Source organism: Periplaneta americana, chromosome 13 (genome assembly GCF_040183065.1).
Source record: "Periplaneta americana isolate PAMFEO1 chromosome 13, P.americana_PAMFEO1_priV1, whole genome shotgun sequence".
Classification (NCBI taxonomy): domain Eukaryota; kingdom Metazoa; phylum Arthropoda; class Insecta; order Blattodea; family Blattidae; genus Periplaneta; species Periplaneta americana.
Genome location: NC_091129.1, coordinates 57014426 through 57025893, shown reverse-complemented (window position 1 = coordinate 57025893; position 11468 = coordinate 57014426). Strand labels below are relative to the sequence as shown.

At 35.5% G+C, this 11468-nt stretch overlaps 1 protein-coding gene across 1 annotated transcript in view; it reads left to right on the top strand.

The window, feature by feature from the left end:
* The first annotated feature begins 8383 nt into the window (after nucleotides 1-8383).
* Nucleotides 8384-11468, top strand: part of LOC138711970 (ATP-binding cassette sub-family F member 2) — a 48772-nt gene continuing 45687 nt past the window's right edge. The window contains exons 1-2 of the mRNA XM_069843287.1: nucleotides 8384-8529; nucleotides 9024-9219. Of these exons, the coding sequence (XP_069699388.1) occupies nucleotides 9033-9219 (187 nt within the window). The 5' untranslated portion in view covers nucleotides 8384-8529; nucleotides 9024-9032. The remainder of the gene's footprint in view (nucleotides 8530-9023; nucleotides 9220-11468) is intronic.

Here is an 11468-nt window from a genome sequence, read left to right as displayed (position 1 = left end):
ATGTTTCAGCAGCAATTGCTTCTTTAGGACGAAATTACATATAATTTATACATGGACCTGAAATAGAGAATTTTATATGATACGGAATTCTCCTCGGGGTTTTGTGTACAGTTGACTACACACACATTCGTGTAATTATTGTCGCCTGGTGGTAATAATGCTGAGTTTTTCTAAACAGAAATTCATATTTAGCATTATAAAATATAACCATACTTATAATAATTATTATTATTCAATAGTAGTCAACTTTCATTTATCAACTCTCTGTACTGGCTACTGTAACAGGTTACGATTTTACACATGTTTCATGACATACTTTACAGTAAAAAGGTAAAGGTATCCCCGTAACATGCCATGAAGGCACTTGGGGGGCATGGAGGTAGAGCCCCATGCTTTCCATGACCTCGGCACTAGAATGAGGTGGTGTGGTCGGCACCACGCTCTGACCGCCTTTTACCCCCGGGAAAGACCCGGTACCTCGGGGCCGTTCTGAAAGTTTGGCAACGAGAAAAAATCCTGTCACCACCTGGGATCGAACCCCGGACCTTTCAGTCCGTAGCCAGCTGCTCTACCAACTGAGCTACCCGGCCGCCCCATACTTTACAGTACAGAATTTAAATAATAATATCAGCCAATAAGATGTTGTCTTATATATGCAAAATCATTACCAACTGCTGTTGAGTAGTTAGAATAGTATTAACGACAGTTAAAGTTAAGTGTTGGTTATTTTAAACAAAATTATGTTGGAAAAATGAAAAAAAATCTTAACAAAACGTTAAAAATAAACCAACTGTTAATTTAACATTTGTTAAGCCAAATTAAACATTACTTGGACAAACCGGCCAAATGTTTCATTTGGACTGATTTACTGAAGCTTGGTGAAACCGGCCCTTACTCTAAACATTCCTCAAAGAGAAACATAACATGCTATTTTCACAACTTTTGTCTGAACAGCTGTGGTGTTATCCGCCATGTTTAACTGTTTGTTAAATGAGTTAGCGGCCTGAAATCCTACATTTAAAGTTAACAAACGGTTAAGAATCTGTTAAGCCAAACTGGTGTTGAACAAATGGAAAAACTGTATTTAACAAACTGTTGAAGGTTTAACAGTCGTTAAGTGTTCTAACAATACTTGGACAAACCGGCCAAAGGTATCTTAGTGTAATTGAGTCTCTTGCTTCTAACTACTGGAATATATTTTTCTGTAGTTTTTGCCTTGTTTGCAATTTCTGGTCCAATGGTCTTCACCATATTTTCAAAACCTTGACAGTAAATTCGTGTAAAACATTTAAACCCACTCAATTGATCAAATTTTTAATTCTTTCATTAATTTCTCGTTCATAGGGATGGCCGCATCCGCTACTTGATTCTTCATTACGCGGTACGGTAACTAAAATGACACAAGCAGAAGAACAAAGCAAAACGTCCTCCTCAGTCATCATGTTGTTGGATACTCGACGAGAAAATAAGCATACATTTTTCACATACAAAATGTTTGCGCTCAAATTGTTTTGCGCTGTTTGCGACAAAGATCTCTTATTTCTTTGTTGGTGGAGACAACCTTGAATAACTGTGCAGAACAGTAGCGAACTTCAATACTGCACAGATGTGCACACCCAAACTTGTACTGCACAGAATTACGATGGAACAGCACCTCTATCTTTAAATTATTGAAACTTCGCTCTACACATCCACATTCATCTGATTGCACTGGTAGCCCATTAGACTTAATGAAGATATAGGATAGATCCCATCCCCTACATAACACATATAATATGTATGCAGGCACACCCTTGGGTTCAAAACATTTGCAGCTGAGTAATAGGTCTAAATTTAACAGTAATAATAATAATAATAATAATAATAATAATAATAATAATAATAATAAATACGTGGTGCATCAGCCTTTTAAGGGACCAGACTGGCCAGCCGGCTGCTAGCCTCACGTCCACATACCGAAGCAGAGGTGGACGATCATCCAACTAGAATTGAGATATTGTTTGGTTAGCATGATGTCCCCCCGCCCCAGTCGTTATAATTGGCTTTCGTAACTGGATTTTGTAACCTATCGCAGCTCCCCAAGTTAATCGCAACACTGAATGGGGACTGATCCTGTACAGAGGCCAAAATTTCATGAGAAAATTTTCTATCCCACAAGGACTTGAACCAGCATGAATTCTGTAATGCAAGTCCCAGGCAGGATGCCTTAAACCAAAATGTCATGGCGCGGACCTAAACAGTAATAATCTCTCTGTATTGACATATTGGCAATAAAATTTGCTTAGTTGTGTATTTTGTTGAATGTATTAACATTTTTCATTTCAATTTTGTTTTATATCTTTCATACAGTTTGTTTTTGGATTCTCTTAATAGTTACTACTTTTAAAAACTGTTGTAGTTAACAGAGTTTTTGGCAATAAAACCGTTAACTCTTGCTTTCCAATGTTTCTCACACAGTGAACTTTTACCGAAACTATGTTATTTTTTATGTCTTTATTTTTTTTGTTGAATCAATTTAGACTCGGGTTGACTCTATGTCTTTATTTTTTATTGAAGCAAGCTCGGGTCAGATTGACTATATTGTGTCACGGTGTGTGTTCTGCTTTTGTTTATCAAAATCTATTCACTAGAGATGGGTAAAAAATAACACAACAGTTATTTTGGAACTGTTCCGGTCTCGGAACTGTTGCAAAAATGAACAGTAGGTCGGAACCTCCTGTTCCGAAATAACAGTGTTTCGACCAAGCCCCTACAGTCTCGGCTGCGCGAAACGAGGAAACCGGGGCAAATTGAACGCTGCGCTTGCCGCCATATTGTTGGAGAGCAGACAAATAATAGCAGTGCGTAAATCACGCAATTTAACGCTGTGATGATCTAAATTTGACATATTATGGCCATTTTCGACGTTTAACGTAAAATTAGGACGAAATAAACATATTCAAAGTTTCATTGATATGTGTTATAATAATAATGATTTATTTTAGCTGGCAGAGTTAAGGCCGTAAGGCCTTCTCTTCCACACAACCAGCAAAAAGTGTATATACATATGCATGAACTTACAAAGAATTCAACAATTTGATTTAGATGAGAGTTACATGTATACAAGAGTTATTTACGAATTAAACAACAAAATACTATGAACTATTAATTAAACACTGAAATAAACTGGGTAGCAGAATTAAACTAAAATACATAGAATGTTAATATATTTCAAATTATATTAGATAATAGAAAGAGATTATTATGAGACAATTTTGAAAATGCAGCACAATCAGGATGATGTCTAAAGAAAAAAAGCAACAGTGTAGTCAGTAATATTTTAAATCAGTATGATTGGAGTGAAATGCTAATAAGGTTATCTTTTAAGCTGTTCTTAAAGGTGTTTGTTGTCTTGCAGCCCCTAATACTTTGTGACAAGGAATTCCATTGACGCGAGGTGGATATTGTAAAAGATGAGGAATAACAAGATGTTCTATGAAGAGGTATATTTAGCGTGCCACAGATAAGTGATCTGGTATTTACGTCGTGGTTAGAGTATAGATAAGAGAAACGAGACGAAAGGTAATTTGGTGTTGAGGTGTGCAGAATTCGAAAGAGTAAAGACAAAGAGTGTAAAGTTCTGCGTTCTTTAAGTCGGAGCCACGAGAGACTTGCGAAGGACGGTGATATGTGATCATATCGTCGGATGTTGCACACGTATCTGATGCACATATTCTGAGCTCGCTGTAACTTGACTGACAGTTCAGAACTTAGATCACTTAACAAAACGTCACAATAATCGAAGTGCGGCATTACTAGGGTTTGTACTAGGGTAAGTTTTAGTAGTTAGAACATTAAAGAAAAGAAAATACCTACGCAGCAATTTATAGAAAACATACTGATACATCCATAAATAGGCCTACACAATACACATTATAGATTGTATAATTTTACGATAATCAGCAAATTGTTAGGTTTCAGAGAATCTAAAATTATATCAACATATTAACTCTTAGATCACAAGACATAAATATATGCACCTTGATTACTCAAGTTCTTGTTATAATCAATTCCTAAGTGAAATAAATATGCGATAATCAGTATAGACTTGTTAAGTTTTAGAGAATCAAAAATAAATTATATTACCGGTACTTTTAGACTACAGGACATAGGTAATCTGGCAAAATATAATATGCGAAGGTAGCCAAATTACATTGAATTCATTCTTCAATTAATAAAGGGAATACTATCAATTATAAAAAGTATCGGTACCTAATACATTGCAAACAATAGGTAACGTGAAGACCTAAAAACTAAACAATCACTTTTTGCAAGATAAAAAAAACCACATACTTTTTATGTGTGGGTTTTTTACATATTGTATTTTTATTTTAAATAAATAAAATATATATATTATCATTGCTTGCGGAGTGATGGTACATAATTTTATGCACATATGCTTTTGTTAATAAAATATATCCGGCAAAATGTAAAAAAGTTATTTATAGGTGAACTCTGAATCATAAATTCACAAAGGAGGCTTAGCTATTATAGCTATTTATTTATTTGCTATCTGTATATGTATTTATCCATATATGGATCTTGAATGAAAGTTTATTATCTTGCAGATAAATTCATTTACATAATAAAAACAAAAAGTTATCTTTCCACTAATGTTTTAACATCTGATGTGTAAGTCTAAATAATTCACTCAGTGGGATTTCTCTACAGTCTGACATACCTGTACTAACAATTAAGTATTCTTTATTGTCGTAAACTACTGATTGATTTTTAATGATATTGATATTATAACAACAGAGATAATATTATATCGTACCTTTTGCAAATAGCTTGGAAAATTAAACAGGGATGGTATTATCGCCGCGCTCTCATGGTTAACATTCGGCAGGTCTTTGAGCGGCCTCATGCGTTCGGCAGGTCTTTGAAATTTAATTGTAATATTGTTTTCAATTTCTTGTGTCGCCGCTCCAATCACTCGCCTCAATTTCAATAATGCAACCAATAAGCTGCTTCAATTATTATTAAATGACACTTACTTGTCTAATCCATGTAGACTAAACCCGAGGTTGCAATGTCTTGTGCTGAGGACGAACATTAAGGTATGTGATTAAAAATTATTATTAAAGAGTTATTATTAAGAGCTAAGAAAGCCAACGTAATAATAATAATAATAATAATAATAATAATAATAATAATAATAATAATAATAATAGCCATTTAACAATATAACAAACTAGTGCTTATTCTTATCGAGAAAGTAGACGTGACAACGTGACGCTTAGAGTGAAACCTACAGAGCAACAATCGGTCGGCAAAATTATTTTTTTAAACCACACCGCACGTTATTGTATGATGCCGACATGTTAAGCATGAGTCCGCGGCGATAATATATCATCTTTCAAAATTCTATTGCCATTACTTTCACACTATCCACTAAAAACACCCGAGACAAAACAAAGGACAAGTATGACAATCGTGTTTACCGCTCTATTTCTACCAGTAGCATGGCGGCGTAAACATGCGCAGACTGGTTTCAATTTTGGACAGCACACCAGCGCTCTGTGTGAGTCTAGTATACTATTATAACGTCTTTGGTTCCGACTCCGAGCTGCTCACTTGCCCAGCTGTTGCGGGCTCGCAGTACCGCGTTGCACAAGGTATGTTCCGACTCCGAGATAACAGTCGGAACGTCGAAGCGTCGGAGCTTGTTCCGATGAACCAACGACAGCTGCAGTTACACTGTTCTCGTTGTTCTTTATGTTATACTTGGAACTTCGTTGGATGAAGTTGGTACTTGAAACTCTCACGTGGTTGGAGGGGGGCGCATGGAAATTGAAATCCTTGCGGTGGCGCGAACTTTAATATCAACATTTGTAAGACTGGCCAATCATCTGTAATGTTATAGTAAGTATTTAATAATCTGTAATATTCATTCCCGCTTTATGGTTTATTTCACCATTAGTTGACTAATTCTGTTTTATAAACATTCTACAAAGTCATAAAGTAAGCATACTATTATTAATTCGTTGATCAGCTGATTCTATACAAAGGTTAAAGTCGTAAATGGTAATGAGTGGTTTAGTTACAATGTCTGTATGTCGTTTGTTGAGGTTAAGTCTGACAAGCACAAGTTTTTGTGCTATCTTCTCTGTTATCAAAGAACGACAAAAATGTTGTAGCATTATTTGTTGGAAACTACCCATAGAAGTACTGATTTGGAGAGCGAGGTTTAATGCGAAGTTTAAATTACACTTTGGTAAAGATGCGATTCCAACGTTTTACTAACCCACTGCGGGGTTTCCAGGTTTCAGTACTGCCAATATATATCTTTTTTATTATTTATGAAATTATAATATTTATTATTATTATTATTATTATTATTATTATTATTATTATTATTATTATTATAACTGAGCATTAAGAAAAATAAAAATTAATGATTTGTTTTTTTTTATTATGTAATAGAGAGAACAGAAATTACATACCATATGTTTTAAATGTTATGTTATTTTTTTTTAGTTGGCTACCATGTCTTTATAACTTTATGTACGAAAACAAAGTGTTGTATTCTGTCCTTGTAGTCAACAGCTGTTTAATTACTAACATTAAGCTTTTGAGTTCTGTCCGCATGCACAGCAATTTTCCAAAATCGATTCGAATGTGCATTGCAGTGCCATCTATAGATAAGAATGTGTACTATGTCATGCCTATGAGTGCTCCAGTGTGAGCAGCATGGTGAAGAGGGAGGGTACTGTACCGTTCGTTTGAACTAGAGTTGGGGTCGATTCGTGAACGAATCGTTCATTCGAACGACTAATAATAAAGAATCGTAACGAATCGTCGTTCAAACGAATCGTAACGAATCGTCATTCAAAAGAATATGAAGGAATCGGCATGGTATCGTAACCCACGATTCTATTCGTTGTTTGATGTAACCTGTCAACGGACATTTCCGAACCGTGTCGAATGCTTCCGAGCGAGAGTGAACTCAAAATATGTACTGCATTTGTTAAGTATGGAAAATAATGAACACAAACCTGAAATTTGCATAGTTAAATAGAGATGTAATGCAAAAAATGTACTTCATAATAAGGTTCAGTTGATAAATCATAATTTAGAGACATTATCTTGGGTAATTTTGTAGACTAATGGAGTTAATACTGAATGGTTCCAGCCAATGAGAAAGAGACAATCCAATGTCTCGCCACTTATGCCATCTATGAGAGATGTAGAACGTTTTTGTTCTACGCGTGGTTTGCAAAGGAAAGTGTCTTGCGACGATTCAAAAGAATAGTTGGAATCGCAGACTGGGAAGAATCGTGAACTCGTTGACGATTCAAAAGAATAGTTGGAATCGCAGACTGAGAAGAATCGTGAACGAATCGTTAGAATCGATTCGTAATGTGTGATTGAATCGTTGGAATCGACTTCTGAAAAAGAATCGCGTTGCCCAACTCTAGTTTGAACGACTCCGACTCATCACCACTGGTGACTGTTATTTCGGAACTGTTATTTGGAACATAGTATTTTTTCGGAACCGGAACAGTCGGAACTGTTCCGGGAAAAGAACAACTTCGCCCATCACTACTATTCACCCTACATTTATTACATCGTGTTGGCAGAAAAAATTTCCTCTTAACTGAAGTGGTTGCTTAATAGGGTTGATCGTTAAGATAAATACCGGACATTTTTCGACTTGTGCATAAATCCAGTCTTGGTTCTACAAAAGAAATACTGGCAGATTATCAAATGTCTTGGTGAGTAGGTTACGGTGAACGTCAAGGGCCAAGGAGGCTGTGAGACAAGCGATGCTTATAGGTAGGTGTAGTCCAGACGGCGGTGGTGTAGTCAGAGTAAAAATAATGTGGTCAGGAAATAAAATTCCAACTATACGTCAATAAATATGTTTAACTGAAAACGAACTGTACAAACATTTCTTGTTGAAGGGATCGGTTTTTTTTTTCACAGTATTAGACATAGGCCTAATAATTATAATGCATTTTCATATTGCTAATTAATTAGTAGAGTGTAACATTCTTTGTCTATGATATTTTCAATTTCGGTTCTTGTTGCGATTCCGAATAAAATATTATTAAATAAGTCTATAATATCCCAAACATATTTAAATTATGACAAGTAATTTGAAAACCATATACTTTTTTCAATCCAATTATATCATCTATCATCGATTTGACTTCATTGATAATGTAGCTGTTGAGAAGTGTAGCTGTAATAAGTGTTGCCATCTCTACGAATAGGCTTGAAACAAGAGGAGTAGAAATATTTATATTTCTACTCCTCTTGGCTTGAAAGTATATTTGCATAGCAAAGAGTGTAGGAAGAACATCGATCCATTCACGCTATGATTTCAGTATTACCAACGTCAAGTTCATTTTGCCGGCAATTTCTATTGTGCTGCTCTCTATTAATAACTTGCTGGCTGGAGTTTGCTTGACGGATTTTTGCACGTGAATAAATTTGTCATCAAGAAGATTATTTCAAAATTTTACAGTACAACTCCTACCAAAGGTAATTTGCTTATTATTATTACTTACATAATATACAATGTGATATTACATGAGTACATTTATAATAATTCGACAGAGTGCTGAAATTTCACTATTCACAATGGCCTCATTTTGTAGTGTTGCTGTACTTTGTTTAAGAATCCCGTGAGTTGGAGATAATTAAAGGATGTGATGTTACTTGAGCTAATTATGAATTGAGCTTCACTCGAGTCTAATAGAATTACATTAATTTTCTAATAGGAAACTTTGTTTGCGAGGTACTTTGCTGCCCATGTCACATAAAAGTTGGGCAATGGAATACTTTTCCGCTCTAATAAATTGTCATGTACAATCGTTTGAAATGAAATGTAAGATTGTACGTCATTGAGTTTTGCATTAGGCGTTGAACACTTTTGTTCAACAATAGGTGTCTAACCTATCATTTTTCAACTCATGGAATTTTAGCAAGTTTCACTCCTAGGTTATCAAATTAATTGTTTCTGTCATTTTATACAGCCATTAAACATGCCTTCTGACGCCAAGAAGAAACAACAACAAAAAAAGAAGGAAGCAGCAAAGGCAAGACAGGCAGGTCGTAAAACTGGCCCAAACAAGACTGAAAATGGTTCAGCGGAAAAAGAGCAGAGTCCAGTACCCGACGATGCAGTAATGAATGGAAATGGAGAAAATGGAGACGGCATCAGTACAGAAGGCAAGGCAATTTCTGTTGGCCATTTATATACAGTTACGGGTTTAGTGTATTATAACTCACTATTCGCCGTTCTCATTGATTAAACACAATATTGTTAGTGAATGCAGTGTATTATCTTTTCCACATAGCAGATGGCATTATCATCAATTCGCTACACATAATTAATCATTGATGTTCTTGGCTTTTCGGGTTTATTTTTAGCTTTACTTTGAGATGTGTGGGATATGGATGCATATTGAATTTTAACTCAGTGTTCGTTCTAGGAAGAAACTTTCGAATAGGGAGCGCAATATTTTGTGCGAGGAAATTACAGTACGCATGTGCGAGATTTATGCAGATGGGGACGCATGTCAGCTGTCATTTGCACTATACACTTGCTACAGAAAATAACTACTGTGTAGGCTTATCAGTAGAATTATTGACAAACAGGATTTTCTATAGCACGCGACACTAAAGGTTTTCTGACGAGAAAAGTGGAAAAATGGTCTAATTTTCAGAGGGAAGGTAGTTTGGAATGTGAAGAATTCGTGTAGGCCTAGGACATCATCAGTTGACTTGAAAACATATTAGAAAATGGTAAAAATTGGAAACAATTGATTGGTGTATATAACCTAAAAGTGATTATTTAGCACGTGAAATAAAGAGGTAGAACACTTCAAAATATAACGCGAAACGAACATTTCACTTCACTTCGTATATGCAAGGCGTATAAAAAAACCTAACCTAACCTGCCACAGATTCGTATATGCATACAAAAGAACCTACTGTAAACTAACCTAACCTGTCACAGATTCCCGCACTGGACAATTTAGAAAAATTCAAGTTGGAAGTTTGTGTCGCATGCTATAGAAAAGCCAACAAACATATCTGCATGTAGTTTCTGCATGATCAAAGGCTACTAAGGACATTGGTGCGAGTTTTTTTCACAATATTGTGTCAACTGTATTGCAAAATGTTATTGCTACATAGTAGGGGCCTAATTATATTTCGGACTTGTTTTCGGTGGAATATACGAAATGGAACTATAAAAATTGGAGATTTATCTTTCGAAGAGGTGGAAAAATTCAAATATCTTGGAGCAACAGTAACAAATATAAATGACACTCGGGAGGAAATTAAACGCAGAATAAATATGGGAAATGCGTGTTATTATTCGCTTGAGAAGCTTTTGTCATCTAGTCTTCTGTCAAAAAATCTGAAAGTTAGAATTTATAAAACAGTTATATTACCGGTTGTTCTGTATGGTTGTGAAACTTGGACTCTCACTTTGAGAGAGGAACAGAGATTAAGGGTGTTTGAGAATAAGGTTCTTAGGAAGATATTTGGGGCTAAGAGGGATGAAGTTACAGGAGAATGGAGAAAGTTACACAACAGAGAGCTACACGCATTGTATTCTTCCCCTGACATAATTAGGAACATAAAATCCAGACGTTTGAGATGGGCAGGACATGTAGCACGTATGGGCGAATCCAGAAATGGATATAGAGTGTTAGTTGGGAGGCCGGAGGGAAAAAGACCTTTGGGAAGGCAGAGACGTAGGTGGGAAGATAATATTAGAATGGATTTGAGGGAGGTGGGATATGATGGTAGAGACTGGATTAATCTTGCTCAGGATAGGGACCAATGGCGGGCTTATGTGAGGGCGGCAATGAACCTCCGGGTTCCTTAAAAGCCAGTAAGTAAGTTTGTAAGTTTCGGTGGAATATAATTAAATTGTTATATTTTTTACATATACAGAACATTGAGATAGTTGTAATATGTATATTTGGCATGTAGTAATGATTTTTTAAGTTACATAAGCTTATATAATGTCGTTGAGGATCATTGATATACCCACTGTCTGAAATAAGAGCCATAAACTTTTTACATTTACATATAGTACTTCATCAGCTGATGGCTTCATTGCTAAGATAGCTGAGCATTGGATAACATAAAAAATTATACTTTATGGTGTTGGCAGTAAAAGTTTATCTTTATTCCTTATTGCCTACAAACCATTCTAATCTGTATTGCCCGTAATTCAGTTTTAATTGTAACTAATTGCTACAATCTATACAAAACTGCAAAAGTATTGACCGTTCAGTGGCTTCAAGGTGTCACCACTCATATCAATCAACCAAGTCCATGGTAACAGGTCGATATTGCCAACTTTTTCACAGTGAGCACATGGTAGCCAGCTGTTTTGTTCAGAAGAGTTTAATTTTCGTTAACTGTGTCACAGAAAGTATTGATGTTCTGTTGTGGTTATT